The sequence below is a fragment of the Piliocolobus tephrosceles genome, chromosome 12 (assembly GCF_002776525.5).
Source record: "Piliocolobus tephrosceles isolate RC106 chromosome 12, ASM277652v3, whole genome shotgun sequence".
Taxonomy (NCBI): Eukaryota; Metazoa; Chordata; class Mammalia; order Primates; family Cercopithecidae; genus Piliocolobus; species Piliocolobus tephrosceles.
Window position 1 is genome coordinate 18,551,478 of NC_045445.1, and position 20,866 is coordinate 18,572,343.

General features: G+C 41.0%; 1 protein-coding gene across 5 annotated transcripts in view; it reads right to left on the bottom strand.

The window, feature by feature from the left end:
• SLC9A6 (solute carrier family 9 member A6) overlaps positions 1-19,510 on the bottom strand; it is a 63,306-nt gene extending 43,796 nt beyond the window's left edge. For 2 of the 5 annotated variants that reach the window (XM_023198835.2, XM_023198833.1), the window contains exons 1-7: positions 19,460-19,504; positions 19,110-19,334; positions 10,067-10,266; positions 7,247-7,324; positions 6,871-6,947; positions 6,457-6,569; positions 3,220-3,325 (exon numbers count right to left, since the gene is read on the bottom strand). In XM_023198835.2, the coding sequence (XP_023054603.1) occupies positions 3,220-3,325; positions 6,457-6,569; positions 6,871-6,947; positions 7,247-7,324; positions 10,067-10,266; positions 19,110-19,278 (743 nt within the window). In that variant the 5' untranslated portion in view covers positions 19,279-19,334; positions 19,460-19,504. Of the gene's footprint in view, positions 1-3,219; positions 3,326-6,456; positions 6,570-6,870; positions 6,948-7,246; positions 7,325-10,066; positions 10,267-19,109 lie in introns of all 5 variants that reach the window. The other 3 variants (XM_023198832.2, XM_023198831.1, XM_023198834.1) reach the window with 2 other exon arrangements.
• Positions 19,511-20,866: the final 1,356 nt, after the last annotated feature.

The window sequence follows — 20,866 nt, forward strand, 5'->3', positions numbered from 1 at the left end:
GGTCTCCCAAAGTGCTGGGATTACAGGTGTGAGCCACTGTACCCAGCTGGCTCTCTCTTTTTAGCATTTATTCTTCACCAACATTGGTATGTACACCTCCGAGCTTAAAATCTTTCAATGACGTTTTGCCCCCTTTCACACTAATCAACTATTCCTGACGTTGCAGGAAATAGGTTATTTATAACCCCAAACTCAAAATCTTTCAATGAGGGTTTTTATCTTTTCCGCTAACACTAATCAACTGTTCCTAAAAATGCAGGAAATAGGTTATTTTATTAACAGGAAAAAACTAAGGCACAGGGCACATCATTTAAAGATAAGAACAGAACAGAGATTTTCTAACTCTTAATCCATTAGGCCATTAGGGCAATGACAAGACAACAGTTACTAGTAAAATGATTGAACAGTGGAATAGTTGTCTAGGATAGGGAATCGATGCTAAAAGTGACTGCCTGTACCTACTGTCTTCACTTTTTACTGCTGGTAATCGCTCATGTACCTACGTACTGGAAGCTTCAACAATCTTTGTTGCTCCATTTTTTATAACATTTTCTTATAACCACACTATCCATTTTTCCCTTACTTCAAATAATATAAAACTCTTATTCTGCACCTATCATCACTGAAGGTGCTAAAGTTCAGTATCAATATGAGTTACAGCCTTTAGGTTTTATTTCTCAAGTTAAATTTATATTAGTTGCAGACAGCTGCAAAATATCTGGCAATAAATATGGGGGGGAGGGGGTAATATTTACATATACTGCATTCACAAAAAAGGATATGGCCTTTTGTATATCTTCATACATAGCATTTAAGGGATTAATGTTACATCTCAGAAATAATAATTTCCAACTTTGCAGAAGACAATCAGGCTATGCAAAACAGAGCCAGTGATGTTTTACTCTTTCATAACTAACAAAGTGGAAATTAAGGAGAGAAATAAAAATAAAGAGAAAATGTGAAGGGCTCTTACTTCTCTCTCACAGAAAGTTCTGGTATGAAGTAAAGGCAACTGCCTATAGAGTTAGATATTTGCCTAATAAGAGTAGGTAGGCAGGGGCCAGGCATGGTGGCTCACACCTGTAATCCCAGCACTTGGGGAGGCCGAGGCAGGTGGATCACCTGAGGTCAGGAGTTCGAAACCAGCCTGGTCAACACGGTGAAACCCTGTCTCTACTAAATATACAAAAATTAGCCAGGTGTGGTGGTGCATGCCTGTAGTCCCAGCTACTCAGGAGGCTGAGGCAGGAGAATTGCTTGAACCTGGGAGGTGGAGGTTGCAGTGAGCCAATATTGTGCCACTGCACTCCAGACTGGGTGACAGAGCAAAGCTCCGTCTCAAAAAAAAAAAAAAAAAAAAGGGTAGGGAGGCAGGACTGAATTCCTCAGAGGTTCAGACTCATTCTTCAACCTGCAAACACCTTATAGTAACATATATAATATTTTCTATAATTAGATAAAAAATATTGCTCAGTCAAAATTGTCTGCAATTAAATTGTTATAAGTAATATATAATTACATATCTATAATATATATTAACACTTCTAGAGATTAAAATGCTTTGAAGTGATTATGTCAAATAAGAGAAACACAAATTAAGCTACAATGAGGTATTTCTCAATTATCAAGTTGGCAAAAATATAAAAGTTTGACAAATATTCTGCTGGCAAAACTGTGAGGAAACAGACCAGTAATTTAATGGTGAAAGTGCAAAGTGCTACAATTCCTTTGATGAGCAACTTAATAATGTCGAACAAAATTACAAATGGCTTTTACCCTTTATTCTACCTATCAATCTCACTTTGGGGCATTCAGCCTACCAATATACCTATGCATGTATAAAACAAGGTAAGTTCAAGGTTAATCACTGCAGCACCGTTTGGAACAGCAAAGGATTAAAAACCCTTCAAATGTGCTGCAATAGGAAACTGAGCAAATAAACAATAATGCAGTTCACACACAGAATACTATATAGCTGCAAAGAATGAGAATACTCACTCTTCTGATATGCAAAGTTCTCCAGAAGATAGACAGTATGTGACTTTAAAAATAAGAAATGAGAGGTAAACGAGACTATTTATTCACAGTTGTGCCTGCATTTGAATAAAGAAATACTAAGATAGGTAAGACACTAATAAAAATGGTTATCTAGGCCGGGCATGGTGGCTCACACCTGTAATCTCAGCACTTTGGGAGGCTGAGGCGGGCAGATCATCTGAGGTCGGGAGTTCAAGACCAGACTGGCCAACGTGGTGAAACCCTGTCTCTACTAAAAATACAAAAATTAGCTGGGTGTGGTGGCAGGACCCAGCTACTCAGGAGGCTGAGGCAGAAGAATCACTTGAACCCAGGAGGCAGAGGTTGCAGCGAGCCGAGTCCGTGCCATCGCACTCCAGCCTGGGGAACAAGAGCAAGACTTCACCTCAAAAAAAAAAAAAAAAGTAGGGGGACAGGTGAATGAGGACAGATGTAAGAGTATAAATTTTCTGTGTGTAACTTTTTACGTGGTTTTGATTTATGAGCCACGTGAATATATTATGTATTCAGAAAAAATTAAGGCCGGGCACACAGTGGCTCACGCCTGTAATCCCAGCACTTTGGGAGATCGAGGTAGGTGGATCACCTGAGGTCAGGAGAAGACCTCATTTCACCATGAGCAACATGGTGAAATCTCGTCTCTACTAAAATACAAAAATTAGCCGGGCATGGTGGCGGGCGCCTGTAATCCCAGCTACTCAGGAGGCTGAGGCATGAGAATCACTTGAACCTGGGAGGCCGAGGTTGCACTGAGCCCAGATCACGCCACTGCATTCCAGCCTGTATGACAGAGTGAGACTCTTATTTCCAAAAAAAAAAAAAGAAAAAGAAAAGAAAATATTAAATCTAATTTAAAAAATAAAATGCTCATGTTGTAATGTTAAAACCGAATACAAAATTATATAGACACTACAATCACAACTATGTAACAATATCATACATAGAAAAGGGAAATGTTCTAGAATGTTTACAGTAATTGTCTTTAGGTGGTGGCAGTACATATTTTTTTCTTCCTTGTATTTTCCAATTTATCTATAAAATATGGATTTCTTCAAGAGGGTAAAAAATGCCTCATTCTTCCAAATGTTTCCATTCATAATGTACTTTATTCAATACGTGACTTTCAGTTCCTAGTACCCTCACACTTAATATTCAGAATATAATAAGAAAACAAACACTTACGAGGACAGCACTATGGCAACAGCATCATTGAGGACACTTTCACCAAAAAGAAGTGCATAGAGTTCAACATCAACTTGAAGCTCGTGGAATATAGCAAGAACAGTCACTAGCAAGTAAAAAGAGTCAGAGGAATACTTAGACATTACAAGTATAACATATTCTCCTCAGTAGATGACTATAAGAGTTATTTAGAAATTCGTTTCTTCCTCCTAGAATTCAATCGTAATAAACATTATCTTACCATATTAAAGATCCTGTAATTTTATGTAAATACTTTTCTTTCTAATTGTGCACCTGCACAAACTTCTCCTCTCTCTCTTAAAAATGGCTGAAAGTAAACTTGAAGAACTGAGTTGACCTACATTCTTCATGCAGATGTTAATAATCATGTCTTGTACATTTCTTTCCCACCTTCCTCGATCTTACAAAGAATATACTCAGAATTTCTTATAGACCATGTAGTCATTAATTTTTAATGAAGAAGAAGATTATGAAAAGAATCTAATGTTGCAACCTGTGTTTCTTTGGGCCTTACAACTCATTTGTACTTGACTTACAAATTGTAAGCACAAAGGTTTAGCAAAGACAGTAGGAAATGAAAACATAGGTTTAGTTTTTGGTTGGGGTAAAATTTATGGCCAGAATTACAGCTGCTGTATTTGTCTTAGTAAGAAGCCAACTATGAGGATACTCCAGCTTAAGAAGAAAAACAATAAATCCTCCTTTTAGGAAAGCAATTATGTGAGAAATCTCAGAAAATCAGATGAGATTGAAGTTATAACTTTAATTACTAAGTCACATAGCTCAGTTACTAAAGAAACCCAAGCGGACATGAAAGATTAATATAACCAGAGGTGAGCGAGCCTTTTTTTGCCCTTTTTTTTTTTTTTTTTTTTTTTTTTGAGACAGAGTCTTGCTCTGTTGCCCAGCCTGAAGTGCAGTGGCACAATCTCGGCTCACTGCAACCTCCGCCTCCCAGGTTCACGCCATTCTCCTGCCTCAGCCTCCCGAGCAGCTGGGACTACAGGTGCCTGCCACAACGCCCGGCTAATTTTTTGTATTTTTAGTAGAGAAAGGGTTTCACCGAGTTAGTCAGGACGGTCTCGATCTCCTGACCTCGTGATCCACCCGTCTCAGCCTCCCAAAGTGCTGGGATTATAGGCGTGAGCCACCGCGCCCGGCCGAGAGAGCCTTTTCAAATGCCAATCATAAAAAAAAGAAACCTGCATTTTATTTATTTAATTTTTTTTAAGAGACAGGGTCTTGCTTTGTCACTCAGGCTGGAGTGCGGTGGCACAATCACAGTCCACTGCTGCCTCAAACCCCTAGGTTCAAGTGATCCTCCTGACTCAGTCTCCTGAGTCACTGGGATTAAAGACATGAGCCACCATGTCCAGTACATTTTAAAAGTTCTAGTTTCTACTACAAAGCATTGCAGCTGGAATATACTGATACCAAAGCTCACTAAGAGAAGGGAGAAGGAGAGTAGAGCAATAGTGCAGAATTTCTTAAAGAAACCCATACCTCACCCACCTAAGAGCAAGTTAACTATGGCAAAATAATAGAAATGGGGCAAGTGCCTACATAATTCAGAAAAAAATAACAGTTCAACTTTATATAAGTAAAAGATATTTGCTTGGGCTATTCAGGCAATAGTCCTACCAAACAAAACAAGAAAGTTGAAATAATGTAGCCAAGCCAATGGGACTCAGATTTCTCATAGGATTTGAAAAGTTGAAAAGCTTGCTTATAATGAAAGGACACAGAAACCAGAGACCACTGGCTCCTTGCAAAAACCATCCTACCTTCATGTTGATAATGGGAGTAGCTACAAACAATGAGAGGACAGCCTTGGTGGTCTTTAAGGAAGCAATTTAATTTCCAGTTTTAAAAATGCTAAACTACACAAATTCTCTAAAATGGCCCTCTAACTAATCTTTTTTTTTTTTTTTTGGAGACAGGTTCTTGCTCTTGTCGCCCAGGCAGAGTGAGACTGCAGCCTCATTGCAGCTCACTGCAGCCTCAAACTCCTAGGCTCAAGTGGTCCTCCCACCTCAGCCTCCCAACTAGCTAGGACTACAGGCATGCACTCCCATGCTCAGCTATTTTTTTTTTTCTTTTTTTTGTAGAGACAGGGTGTCACTGTGTTGCCTAGGCTGGTCTCGAACTCATAGCCTCAAGTGATCCTACCGCCTTGGCCTCCCAAAGCACTGGCATTTATACGCACGAGCCACTGTGCCCAGCCAAAATATCTCTCATAGAGTATTGAACACATTTTTCTCCCCACAAAGCCCTGTGTTATCAGAGTCAACACAGGAATTCAGAGATAACCTTAGGATTCTACCTTTAATTGTGCTGGATGACAATTAAAGATGATTAACTTACAAGGTTAAAAAGCAAAACAAAATGAACTCAACGAGTCTTAATGCATGCTAGAAGAAAACTTCCATCCTTAGTTCAAAAACATCAGTCTATGTTCCTACCCTAACCTTTCCATTCTGTATCTTCTCCAAATTCCTACTTTGAATGTAGCTGTTAAGTTTACCAATACTCTATTAGGAAAACTAAAACCTAACTCAGTACAATTAAAATCATTCTGGAACACAACTTTTAGAAGATCTGACACTAAAAGTACAGGGGAACAAGTTGTGTTAATATTAAACAAACAACTGTATAATCATAAAGCCAATTTTATAAAAACAATTCTTTAATGTATATTAAAGTCCTCCAATGACTCCAAATCAAACCTGTATTAGCACAACTGCCTTCTAACAATCATTTTTAAATATTTTTTCTTACTGTTAAATGCATACAGCTGAATAGAAACAGAAAGATTTTTAGGGAACTGGTTTTCTAAAAGCTTGAAAGGAAACATATAATTACTACCCATTTAAACTAATCTATAATCTAGTTCATCTTCTTCTATACCCAATCACTAGGGATAAAGACCAACATGAATTTCTGAAGAAAGTACCTTACAGTCCTTGTTGAAACAGCATCAACTTGTGGACCAGTAATAGGCAAATGTAATAAAAACAAAAAAAGTAAAAGGAAAACAAATTTGTGCCGAAGCCAAAAGGAATCATGAATTTTGTTTTTTCCTCCACAATTAGAAAGTATAGTACTAAGGAAGTACCTAATCATGAATTCTACACCTCAAAGAAAGAAAAACCCACATGTATTTGACTGCAAAACAATGTACCTCAAGTATGTAAACTCCACTCATACAAAACATACCTGGATCAGTTGCTGATACAATGGCACCAAACAGTAGGCAATCTGTAAAGTAAAAATCTCCTGCAAGTTGTCCCGTTACCTTCATCAGCATTACACAGCCATACATTATTGACCTGTTCAATAAACACAGTCCTACTTTAGAAAAAAATATCAACTGTTAAAAAAATTAGGATAAAGTAAGAATAAGAAGATGGGTTTACTGTAGTAATTTGTGACTAATCCCAAATTTAATTCATGTCATTGAAATATGGTAATACTTTGGTCTTAAGGAAAATTCAAATAACTTATTACCTATGGGAATACTGCAAAAGTCTTTAGACTCAGTCAGGAATATAACACTGCATAAATCAAAAATATATGATTTTAAAATTATAATTTGAAGGCTACAAAGTATTTTAAGCTTCAAATACTTACCCAATAACGAAACAAGAAATTGCTGTTCCAAGAAAAGCGTATGCTAGGATAGACCCGAGATTTCGAAAAAAATGTCTCTGACAAAAAAAATAAAAAAAGTTACACTGTTAGAATACTTACCAGTTATTTGAAAAAGAAAAGGTTTTCTATGCTACGCTAATAGTAAATGCATTATTCGCTAGGATTAAATGCATTATTCACTAGGATAAATAAGAGAAAGCATTCTTGTACAGGTATAAATTTTAACATCTAAAAAGGGTATGGAGAGGAGAAAGGAGGGAATCTGGAAAGAACAGCCCATTTCTGAAGTGTCAAATATTACAAAGCCCACAGAGTTTCAGATTATTCAAAGTATATGAAAGACAAAAGGACTTACCCTTTTCAGGCTATAACCTGCATAAAATATGATAGGAGGAAGTAATATGTTGAAAAATACTTCTGGATCAAAAGTAACCTGTTAAAATAAAGAGTTCTTTTAGATCAATTCCCTAGAAGACCTCATATTCCATTATCAAATAATCAAAAAGAAAAAATACTAAATGTTAAACTAGTCAAAGGCAAGAACATTACTGTGTTAACTTTAAAAGATTTCATATAGGATAGCTTCTGTTCTACTTCTCAACCAAACGACCAGGAGATAGCATTGGAACAATCAGTTAAGGCCTATCTGTGGAAGGTGTATTAAAATACTATGTGATTAAAAAATGTTTCAGGAGGCCGAGGCAGGAGAATTGCTTGAACCTGGGAGGCAGAGGCTATAGTGAGCTGAGATTGCACCACCGCACTCCAGCCTGGGTGACAGAGCAAGACTCCAGTTAAAAAACAAACAAAAAGTTAAAAATAGGGCCAGGCGCAGTGGCTCACACCTGTGCACTTTGGGAGGCCGAGGTGGGTGGATCACCTGAAGTCAGGAGTTCAAGACCAGCCTAGCCAACATGGTGAAACCCCATCTCTACTAAAAATACAAAAATTAGCTGGGTGTAGTGGCACGTGCCTGTAATCCCAGCTACTCAGGAGGCTGAGGCAGGAGAATCACTTGAACTCGGGAGGCAGAGACTGTAGTGAGCCAAGATCGTGCCAGTGCACTTCAGCCTGGGCAAAAGAGTGAGACTTTGTCTCAAAAAATAAACAAATAAATAAATAAATAAGAGAAAGCATGAACATTATTTTTGCTTTAAATAAAAGAAACCTGGCTGGGTGCAGTGGCCCACGCCTGTAATCCCAGCACTTTGGGAGGCCGAGGCAGGTGGATCACTTGAGGTCAGGAGTTCGAGACCTGCCTGACCGACACGGCAAAACCCCATCTCTATTAAAAATATAAAATTAGCCAGGTATGGTGGTGCATGCCTGTAATCCCCGCTACTCGGGAGGCTGAGACAGGAGAAATGCTTGAACCTGGGAGGCAGAGGAGTCGCAATCGTGCCACTGCACTCCAGCTCGGGCAACAAGAGCGAAACTCCGTCCCAAAAATAAATGAATGAATGAATGAAACCACAAACTGGTAATATAAAACTTAAGAGTACAGTATTATTGTTGGCAAAAAGAAACAGATTTCTTACATAGATAACATCTCTAAAGGTGTATAATATTGTAGTAGAAAGTTTCTGTACAGCTCAGATTTCTACTTCCGATAGTCCACTCATTGTAAGACCTAGTCACCATAAAAATGTAAATGCCCCCCTCTGTTCATAAGGCTGCAGCAGAATGTGACATGAACACAAAGGAGCTACACACAAACCCATGCTAAAACTTCATTTACTAAAACTTGTAAGGAATTGGAATTTTCCACAGGTGGAAAGAACTCTTGCTGCAAGGTAAACCTCAAGTTCATATGAAATTTTAAAAGCATTAAATATGGTCAGAAACACAACCAAGTAGCTATAAAAGTCAAGTCCAGCCTGTACTCCTAGCACTTTGGGAGGCTGAGGTGGGTGGTTCGCCTGAGCCCAGGAGTTTGAGATGAGCCTAGACAACATGGTTAAACCCCAGCTCTACTAAAAATACAAAAATTAGTTGGGTATGGTGGCATGTGCTTGTAGTCTGAGTTACTAAGGAGGCTGAGGCTGGAGAGTCGCCTGAGCCTGGGAGGCAGGGGTTGCAGAGAGCTGAGATCGTGCCACTACACTCCAGCCTGGGTGACAGAGTAAAACCCTATGTCAAAAAAAAAAAAAAAAAAAAGTCATCCTGCCAGTGTAGCAGACAGAAGTGAAGGCAAACAGCAAAGGGCAGGAGAAAACAAAGAGATATGAGCAAAGTGGCACTGAGAAATATCATGATAAACCTATGAGGGAGACAGGAGAAAGCAGCTCCAGGGAAGGCTGGGAGCCAGTACAACTGCAACCCAAACTCTAACATAAAGCTTTATGCACAGCATGGTACAATAACTCAGACTCACACTTAGGGCCCCTGAAGTTGTGTCAGATTGTGAATCAAAGAAATATTAAATTGTGATCAGTATAGAATACAAGCAAGGCAAGAAAGAACTGAAAGAAATATTAATAGAATATTTTAGGTATTATCAGATAAAGCCAATGTGCTGAAGTACTATAAAACTATAAGGATCGGCTGGGCACAGTGGCTCACACCTGTAATCCCAGCACTTTGGGAGGCCGAGGTGGGGGAATCACTTGAGGTCAGGAGTTGGAGACCAGCCTGGCCAACTTGGTAGAACCCCGTCTCTACTAAAAAATACAAAAATTAGCCGGGCGTGGTGGTAGGCACCTGTCATCCCAGCTACTTGGGAGGCTGAGGCAGGAGAAGTGCTTGAACCCAGGAGGCGGACGCTGCAGTGAGCCACACCACTGCACTCTAGCCTGGGTGACAGAGTGAGACTCCATCTCAGAAAAAATAAAACAAATAAATAAAAAGAAAAAGAAAACTATAAGGACCATCTGCAAATGGAAAGAAACGCTTATAAATTCTGCTTAACTCAATCCCAGTCTCCGTTTATCACAACAAGCTGTAAACAACCCAGAGTGAAACAAAAAGAGTTATACTACTTAGCCTCAATCAGAAAATGAGTTGCACAGGCATATCCATTTCCTTACATTATTACATTTGTTAATTCAGGTTTTACTCCATTTAAAAAGACTCATTATTTTAAATATCATTAAAAATCCATTACTTATTTTCTCCTGAATCATTTTGCTGCTAGTTAGACACAAAAAAGATTCAAACATTTCCTTTAAGGACTTACCTTTCTAAGCATTTCATTATCTTGAACATTATTGAGTTCATGTGAACTAATCTCTCCTTTCAGCGTATACTCATAAAATTTTCCACTAACATTTACCAGTAAGGTAGTTGGACTTGACTGCACTTCACAGCTCAGGGTCACATTATTTACATCACTCGGAACGTGAATGCCATACCGAAGCACAAGGCCCACCAAAAGACCTGGAAAAAAGAACGACATAAGCTCTTCTTGCCAACAGAGACCACTTCTTTTGTACCCCACACATAACTATGAATAAGAGAAAATCTCTTATGGTAGTTCCCCGTAGGTGAGAACTGATTTTTAGATGGAAAGCAGTTACGTTTTAAAGTATTACTAAATTCGTACAACAAACAGCCCAGTCTTCATATAATCCAGTGAAACAGGAGAGAAAAACATTCCCTAGGACAGCAGCACAGATCGCTGTATGTCTAGATCAATATCCAAACAAGTAATGAGGAAGGTAACAAAAGGAGAAAATATCTTCACATCATCTGTAGACAGAATATACTCCAATATGTCCCAACTCGACAGTGCAATCATGTTAGAAATGTGTTTTCTGGCCAGGCGCGGTGGCTCATGCCTGCAATCTTAGCACTTTGGGAGGCTGAGATGGGCGATTGCCTGAGAGCTCAGGGGTTCGAGACCAGACTAGGAAACATGGTGAAACCCCATCTCTACTAAAACACAAAAAATCAGCTGGGCGTGGTGGCGGGTGCCTGTAATCCCAGCTACTCAGGAGGCTGAGGTGTGAGAATTGCTTGCACCCAGGAGGCAGAAGTTCTAGTGAGCCGAGATCATGCCACTTCATTATAGCCTGGGCAACAAAGAAACACTCTGTCTCAAAAAAATAAAAAATTAAAAATAAATAAAACAGAAAAAGAAAAAGAAATGTGTTTTTCACCTCCATCCATCAATTTATAAGACTTAAACAATGCACTTCGTAAATTTATTCTCAAAGCACATGGTTGGCCAAATAATGCACATTTAACAAATTGAAAACTCAATAATATTTGTAGGTTGATTGAGTTCTTCTACTTCTAAAAGATCAGATTTTAATTTTACATTATCTGCTTCAAAATCAAAACATGGAATAGAAGTCCTGAATCTGGCACTATGACATCAACAGATTGCTAAGATTATACCTGGATCATCCTACTGACATTCAAATATGCACAATGTTCTAGGTACTATAAAACTAATTTTTTTATTTTTTTCTGAGATGGAATCTTGCTCTGTTGCCCAGGCTGGAGTACAGTGGCATGATCTCAGCTCACTGCAACCTCTGCCTCCTGGGTCCAATCAATTCTCCTGCCTCAGCCTCCCGAGTAGCTGGGATTATAGGCGCACACCACCACGCCTGGCTAATTTTTGTATTTTTAGTAGAGATGGGGTTTCACCATGTTGGCCAGGCTGGTCTCAAACTCCTGACCTTGTAATCCATCCACCTCGGCCTCCCAAACTGCTGGGATTACAGGCGTGAGCCACCATGCCCAGCCCTATAAAACCACATTCATCAACTGTAATTGTTTAATAATGGCTTTACTGATATCTAATTCAAACATCAAAAGTTTATCCTTTTAAACTGTACAATTCAGTGGTCTTTAGTATATTTACGAAGTTGGATATCAATCACCACTATCTAACTCTAGAACATTTTCATCCCTCCAAAAAGAACCTCACACCTACTAGCAGTCACTCTCCATTCCCCCCATGCCCGAATCCAAGGTCCCTGCAACCAGTCATCTACTTTCTTTCTTTATGGACCTGCCTTTTCTAGACATTTCATATAAATGAACTCCTACAATATATGGCCTTTTGTGTCTGACTTCTCTCACTCAGCATAATATTTTCAAGGTTTATCTATGTTGTAGCATGGATCAGAACCTCATTTACTTTTATGGCGAAATGATATTTCATTGTATGGACATACCTCAACTATAAATAAAACCTAAACTTCTGGAACTTTCCTTAACTCCAAGATGCATAGTATACCACTATTAGCTGCATTTTACCTTCCTATTGCCTTTCATTTTGACTAGCCAGCCATTCTTTTAATATATGAATGAGTGTATTATGCTAGGTAGGCCTCCAGGGTTCAGAGATGAAAACAAGGTCCCTCCTTCAAGGAAAACTCGGACAATCATAATGCTATATATATATATACATACACACACACACGTACACACACACACACACACACACACACATACACGGTATTATAAAAACAGAAAAGAGACAACTACCCAAGCCTGGGGGAGTAAGACATTAGGGAAGTCTTTCCGGAGATGTCACCTGGGCAGGTAACAAACTAGAAGAAATGCGTATATTCCAAGCAGGGGAATAGTAGTACATATCCAGTCAAGGATGGAGAGAACACAGCCCGTCTAGTGAATCAAGGAGTTCAGTATGGCCGGCTTATAAAGTGACAAGAGTTGAGGTTTGAAAGATTGGCAGGAGTTGAATCATAAAAGATCTTATCTGTTGGGGAAGGGAATTTGAAGTTTATCCCAAAAGTAAAATGAAGTCATAGAAAGCAGAGGCTTGATATCAGATTTCTACTTTAGAAAGACTGGCCTAGACTAGAGAGGGTCTAAAAGGCTAGATACAGGGCTACTGCAGGCATTCAGGCAATAGGAGTTTAGGTCCTAACCTAAGAGAGTACTGACAGGAGGGGAGAAGGATGTTAAGAAGGTATTGTATTTTAGTAAGATTTATTGACTGAGTAGAATAGACTGTGAGGAAGGGAGATGAAAGACTAAGAGGAACCTTAATTGACTTGGTACCAGGTAGGTAAGTTGGCCTGAGCACTGAGGGGGATCGCAAGGCCATTCAATGAGGTAAGGAACATATACAGATGAACAGATTTACAGGGGAAAAGGCTACGTTCGGTTTTGGACAGGTTGAGTTGGATGTACCTGTGACACATGCATAGTTGAGTATATGGTATCTGGAGCTAAAGCCGGAGGTCTCAACTGGAGATATACACTGTGCAGTCATAAGATGGTTGAAGTCAGATGTAGATGAGATCGCCAGGGGAGCAAATAAAATGGGAAGAAGACTATGATATAGATCTGGGGTTTGATCTATTAATAGCCAACATTAAGGGGCTGCTAGAGGAGAAGGAGCTGATGAAGCAGTCTGAGAAGGAAAACCCACAGGAGTAGAAAAAAAAAAGGAACCAGTGGTGGCAAAGTCAGGAAGAAAGGGAAAAAATTCATTTTTGAGAAGGAAGTGATAAAAACTATCAAATGCTACAGTAAAGTCAAGCAAGGCAGGCATTATAAGTATCCATTAGGTTTAGCAACAAAGAGACCATAGGTGACCTCGATAAGAACAGTTTCAGTGGAGTAGTGGGGGTGGAAACCAGACCCAAGTGAGAAGTGATGAAGCAGAAACGAAGAAGTATAAGAGCAGTAGTTGCCAGCCGGGCACAGTGGCTCACACCTGTAATCCTAGCACTATGGGAGGCCGAGGCGGGTGGATCACTTGAGGTCAAGAGTTCGAGACCAGCCTGGCCAACAAGGTGAAACCTCGTCTCTACTAAAAATACAAAAATTAGCTGGATGTGGTGGTGGGCGCCTGTAATCCCAGCTACTTGGGAGGCTGAGGCAGGAGAATTGCTTGAACCCAGGAGGTGGAGGTTGCAGTGAGCCGAGACCATGCCACCGCACTCCAGCCTGGACAATGGAGCAAAAACTCCATCAAAAAAAAAAAAAAAAAGGCAGTAGTTGCCCAGGAAGTAGGGAAGGAGTAGAGAGGAGTGATCCTTCTAGTCAATTTAGAGTCACATATATTTTTTAGAGTAGTAATGATTAATTCCTGAACAGTAATATAATGACACCAACTTTAAAAACGTTTAAACAAAGGTTCAAATTTAAAATAAACGAGACACCCTTTAAAAATATCTCACCTCCAAAAACAAAATTAAAAACTGTTAGATAGCAACTCTGCTTGACAGACATAACCTAGAAAAGCCTGTAGATCCAGTCGTTCTGCCTGTATGAGATAGAAACAGCTCTTTTCTCTACTATTCCACAAGAGCTAATTAAGAGGCTCAGTAAAAGCTGTCCTCTTATATTTACATGCAAAAATCACAGACAAGCTACTACAAATACTAATAATGGCAGCATAAATTCTTTCCATGTCCCCAAGCCCAACCATGGTTTTTTTTTTTTTTTTTTTTTTTTTTTTTTTTTTGGAGACGGAGTCCTACTCTGTTGCCGAGGCTGGAGTGCAGTGGCGTGATCTCGGCTCACTGCACCCTCCGCCTCCCGAGTGCCCACTGGTTCTACTGTCTGCCCAAACCTATGCTGAAGCATCACTGAGTACCCCGAGGAGAGCTCAGTACTTGGGCAAATTTGAAACACATACTTTGGTCAATAAAACAACAGCATGGAGAATAATTATTTAGGTTGGAAACAAAATCAAGATCCCTTTATTATGGCACCAGCCATCTGAAAAATTGGGATTTATCTGAAAAAAATTCACAGATCAAGTTAACAAGGGTTCTGTAAAAGGCCAAATCCTAGTCAGAGAGTCAAAGCAATTCTCAGTGAAGGGAGACAAAAACAGTGCTTTGTTAAGAGGCTAAAGCAGAAACTTCTAGCCTCCTACATAGAGGGAGGCACAGAAAATATTTATATTATGAAATTTTAAATGACCACTAACAGGCAACAAAGAACACAACCACAGCTGGACGCCGTGGCTCACGCCTGTAATCCTAGCACTTTGGGAGGCCGAGGCGGGTGGATCACGAGGTCAGAAGATCGAGACCATCCTGGCTAACACAGTGAAACCCCGTATCTACTAAAATTACAAAAAATTTAGCTGGGCGTGGTGGCGGGCTCCTGTAGTCCCAGCTACTCTGGAGGCTGAGGCAGGAGAATGGTGTGAACCCAGGAGGCGGAGCTTGCAGTGAGCCAGATAGCGCCACTGCATTCCAGCATGGGCGACAGAGCGAGACTCCATCTCAAAACAAAAACAAAAACAGAAAAACACAACCACAAAGAGATATCTTTCACAAAACAGAGAGGTCCTACCCCTCCTACACATTCCTGACCCTCCTGTGCTGAAAACTCTCCCAGTGATACAAAATTCAGCATCACCCAAGGCCCCACTAATGTGTGATTCTCCCAGTTGGCAGCGACTGGTTTCCTCATGGATTTCAGCCCATTCTTCCAGCCAATCACACCTGAAGCCTCTGATAGTCGAAAAATATAGGAAGAACATCACTAGGGCATTAAGTGTGACCAAAACTGACACAATTTCTACAGATTAGTTTTGTGAAAGATATGAGGAGAAATAAGGTATGAGCCGTACTCATTAGATGTTAAGTGCTTTGTGGGAAGATACTGTGGCTCAGACATGTATTTCTCATCATATCCCACACATCACAGACATCTAATCAATATTTATTTATGAATCACATTGGTTAAGCCTCAGACTCCAGATGCCTTAAGGCAAAACAAATATTTGTGCCATATTTTGCTTTTTACACCATCTATAAGCACACCGTAGTGAGTGATCACTTTTCAGACTTAAATTTTAACTACCTCGGCAACTTTTACTAACAGTGACTCACTTTTAAACTTCTTAAGAAAGCTATCCCAATGAGCAAAACATGTGGGTGCTTTGTGATTATGTGTTTGTAACTGGAGCAATTGGTCTATATTACAATCTAGAAACTGACTACTTTGGCAATTTAAACTGTTTTTACTCATGCTTCTCAGATAAAGGAAAAGCTTATTTTTAATAGCATTTTCCAGGATTTACATAGCTAACCCAATATCACAGGAATAAGATCACTGGTGGGCTGAATCTTAGAGATCTAGGAATTCCATTTTGACCCCAGAGTCATGCTGAAAAATAAAGATAGCCATGATGTTGTGAGAGCTGTAAGAAAAATGACAGACATTAAATAGGACTAGAAAATTTCAATTTCTGGCCAGGCGAGATGGCTCACACTTATAATCCCAGCACTTTGGGAGGCCAAGGTGGGAGGAAAGCTTGAGCCCAAGAGCTTGAGACCAGCCTGGACAACACGTGAAGACCCCCCCACACTCGCGTCTCCACAAATATAAAAATAAAAAATTAGCCAGGTGTGGTGGTGCACACCTGTAGTTACAGTTACTCAGAAGGGTGAGGTGGGAGGATCGCTTAAGCCCAGGACGTTGAGGCTGCAGTGAGCTATGACCCCACCACTGCACTCCAGCCTAGGCAACAGAGCAACACTCTATCAAAAGTAGAAAAAAAAAGAAAAAGAAAATTTCAATTTTCATGGTATTGAAAATACTTTGACCCCCCACAAAAAAAAGGAAGGAAGGAAGGAAGGAAGGAAGGAAGGAAGGAAGGGAGGGAGGGAGGGAGGGAGGGAGGAAAGAAGGAAGGAAGGAAGGAAGGAAGGAAGGAAGGAAGGAAGGAAGGAAGGGAAGGAAGGAAATACTTTGACCCAATCCCATCTATTCTTGAACTGGACTTGCGAGTTAAGTTAGGAGGCTGTTTGGTCCACAGCACCCATTGCCCACAATGAGAAAATAAGACAGGCTAAAGAACACCAAGTCAACTCCAGATTTGACTCCCAGACTAACGCTCTTGTACTCTACAGCCCACGAGTGATACCCTTGTTTTTCCTTCAAAAAATATTCACGCCAAGGTACTCTATCACTTTTTATTAACTTAGAAACCTCACAAAATGCAATCAGTAATCCTTCTTTTCTACTTCAGTCCTAGAGTTAGATGAGGTTAATGATATCAGCTACCAAAGAGAAAATATTTTCAGGGCAATTCAAAGCCCCTATTTGATTCTATTAAAAAGACTGTTATTTGTCCCTTGACTTATGAGACTGACCAATTAAAAGAGTTGTTCTGGGCCTAATCTGAGAAAATGCAGTTTTAACAGCAATAATAATAATAATAGCACAGCTATCATTTCTTGGGCATTTACTTAAGGGTCAGTTACTAGTCTGAAAAAACATGTCTTCCTCACAGTAATCCTACTATCATCATCCCCAACGTATAGATGATGGTAAAAGAGAGTAAGGGACTTGTCTAAGATCACACATACCTATGGGCAGAGTGGGATGGGAATCTAGGTCTGATTCTAAAGCAGGGGTTGGAAAACTACAGCCCTTGGTCTGTTTTTGTATGGCCCGAGAGCTAAGAATAGTTTTTATGTTTGTCAAACTTTGTAAAAAGAAAAAAAAATCAAATAAAAAATGCAACAGAGACAGATCTACGTATCCACAAGGTCAACAATCATTACTACCTGGCCTTTTACAGAAAAAAAAAAAAAAAAATTGTTGACCTCTGGTCTAAAGCCTTGTACCTTTAATTACCACATCATACTATGTCCCTCTATAAAAGAAGTATCTGTGATCAGTTCATTACTTTAACTCGATAATACTCATTTGGCATTTAACCAAATTTAAGATGCCATTATTTTCTTTATATGATCTGCCTATAAGTTCCTTGAAGGCAAAGATCTTACACCTCTTTGTATTTTCTGAGCATAATACATAGAAGGTTTATCAATAAATGTTTGTTGAGGATAGTAAATCACACACTGTTATGCAGAAAATTACATAGAAATGTATAGCTTATCGGCCAATTTGGCTTAAGGCGCACTGTAAATGAAATGTAAAATATATGAAATATAAAAACCATCTAATATGTCTAAAAACTAGGAATCTTAGTGAGCAGAGATATTTTACACGCAGGCTCAGAACTGTATTCTCTTACAAAGGAAAAATAAGCCTGAGTTCATGCATTTTCCTGAGACACACAACTACCTTTCCTTGCTACCCTTGAGAGATGCACATTCCAGAAGTCTGGATTTACTGGGGGGCAGGGGTTTGCATGGAGAAATGTCTTTTGTGCCAAAGCTTCATCTACCTATCTGCAAGTCTGAGAGACAAACCTCGACAAGCTCATCGGTTTAAATGTTCCAAATGAAGATAATCTTCACACATGTATTGCACAGAAAGAACTGTTTGTCCGCCCTCATCTCTTCAGCAATACCCGCACAGTCAGACTAATACAGTCGGCAATATGTATCTTCTTTTCCCCTCTTGAGGCCCCAGCACAGCTCAAAACGCCTCTGAGCCCACACTTTGATTTACCCTTCTCGCTTCGTCACCAAAAAACAAATAAATAAACCTCAGAAAGCAGACTGAGACACAAGAACCGAAGCCATTTATTCTACAATCGGTCAATAACCTCATGCCAACAGCAAGTCACCCATACTGCATATGCGTAGTGTTTGTAATTACTGTTTGTCTGAACTGTCCTGATCATCGTATAGTACACTACACTGCTGGAAGGACCTTAACTCTTCCTCGTCCTCACTTTTGTTCGCCTGAATTGGAAGGGTCAACCGTATGTATCCATATCAGATATTAGAGGAATAGTACAATAAATAGGACGTCATTAAAAATGCCCTAAGCCTTTTGTAGCCTATTTCACGTTCGGGTTTTTTTTTTCGGACTCCACAGGAATAAGATCTTCCTTTGCAACCTCGAAAGGACAGGGCGTAGCAGGAGCTAGGTGATGAGTAAAGGTCGACTCTGGCTCCAAAAGAACGCCAGATTCTGGGCAGTAGAGATACTACTGCAGTTTCAATGAACCTTAAACAAACTGACACCCCAGAGAAATGGATCGCAATGGTGTCTCCCCTCCCCCAGGCCCCAGCCCAATTCCAGACACCGCACCCACTCCTTTTCCATCCTCAGCCCCGGGTCCCAAGCTTGGTAGGCAGGGAAAGGGTGGGGGGTGGGAGTGAGAAGGAAAAAGGGGGTGGGGTCGGAAGCGAAAAAGGTGTGGAGAGGCAAAGAAAATGGGGCGCGAGACTTAAGAGGAAAGGGGGTGAGGCAAAGAAACGCGGGGTAGGGGGAAGGCGAGGCAGAAAATGGAAGGAATTGGAAGGGGAGCCGAACGTAGGCCGAGCAGGGCCAGGAGAGGAGGCGAAGCAGCCGGCGGGCAGAGAAAGGGGCAGCGCCAAGGGGCTGACAAGGGTTCGGGCACTTGCCATAAATCATAGCCAGGCCGGTTTCGTGCAGGAAGCGGGCCCGGCGGTGCTTGAAGAGCCAGATCGTGAGAATAGTGAGGGTGAGCAGCAGGATGAAGATGAGCAGGTTGGCGCTGTCCTGCCGGTGGCTTTCCTCGGCTTGCTTCTCGGACACGATCTCCTCGTCCATGGCTCTCGCCTCTCCGCCGCCGCCGTCCGAAGCCCCTGCCCAGTCAAAGACGCCCACTGCGAGGAGCAACCAAAGGGGCCGCATGAGCCTGCGGGCTCGGGGACCGCCGCCGACGCCACGGCGGAGGGGTGCCCGCCGCCAGCCGCGCCGAGCCATGTCTCCCCCCGCCTCCCGCCCCTACCTCACCGGCGGCCGCCCGCGGTCGGACCACTCCCCGAGGGCTCACGGGAAAGGGGCGGGGCCCGGGGGTAGCCGTCGGAGCGCGAGCCGCCGCAGCCGCTCTTAAAGGGGCCGCGGCATCCCAAGCTCGCTCTGCCCGGTTCCTTTGCCCCTCTGTCCCAGGTCACACGCACCCACAGGCGCTGCCGGGGAATGAAAGGCCGTCTAAACTAGCCCACTGCCTTCGGCTAAAGAAACATCGGCTCAGTGTATTCAAGCAGAGGCAGACTGTGCTGTCTACTTTGATCCTATTCTTAGAGCTCTCAGGGGAATCGATCTTTCATAACCCATCTCAATATCGTCCCCCAGTGTCTCTTAACAGGATAAGTCGTCCCCTTGGGAGGAGCCTCAATCTCCATCTCTGTAATTTAAATTTAAATCGGATTCTCCTTGTATTGTCCTCACTGGAAAACACACACACACACACACACACACACACACACACACACACACAGCACTGTAGCAGTTCATAAAACAATCGACTCGAAGGTATGGATTAAGTGTGTGTCTGTGTAGTCGGTTTTCTTTACATGTAAACATCTGATGTAAGTCGTATCTCATAATAGGAATCTGTACACAGAAACTCATCAACCTTACAGCAAAGATTGGATCGGTTTGTGCTTAGATTTTCCAATGCTCATAAACACTTCCTCCCGAAGAAGAAATCTTGGGTAGTGTGATGGATTTCTCCTTCTCCTCTTGCTCCTTTTAACTGCTGTTTTAAAGTAAATGTCCCCAGCTCAGAAGTCACCTTTGACCCCTATCTCTCATCTCTCCTCTTTAGTATTCCTCAGGACAGTATTTTTTTTTTTTTCTATTCTCAGCCTGTCCAACCTCTCTCACCAGAATTTTGACAGTTATCACCTCCATATTGGAGCTTTGTCTTTTGAGAACAGTGACTTCCTATTTTTTCCATATTTCTCAGATGGCTCCTTAGTTTGTGTGGGCTCTCTGTTTTCTCAAGACTTTGATTTCAACATGAATGAGCTACAAGTCTCAAGCCCTGGCCTGCTGCCCTAACTTCAGGCCTCTACCTGTTGGATTCTGAGCATACCCTGTTGAGGCTCCTACCACCCTCAAAACTAAAAATATTTTGAAATGAGCTCATTTGAAATGAGTTCCCCCTACAAGTGCAAATTCCTTCTCAAATTCTTCATACCATCAGTGGTACCACTATCAGTTCAATTCCTATCACTCTGCCTGGAACTCATGATTCTCAAATCTTTCTTTCCATCTCATGGCCATATAACCTCTTTGCTAAAACAAATAATACTCAGGCAACTCCAAGCTGTCCCTGTGTGTATTCACCCTCACTAACCGGCTCTCTAAGCTCTCAGGATGATGAGCTAAACAAAAATAGCACTCAAAC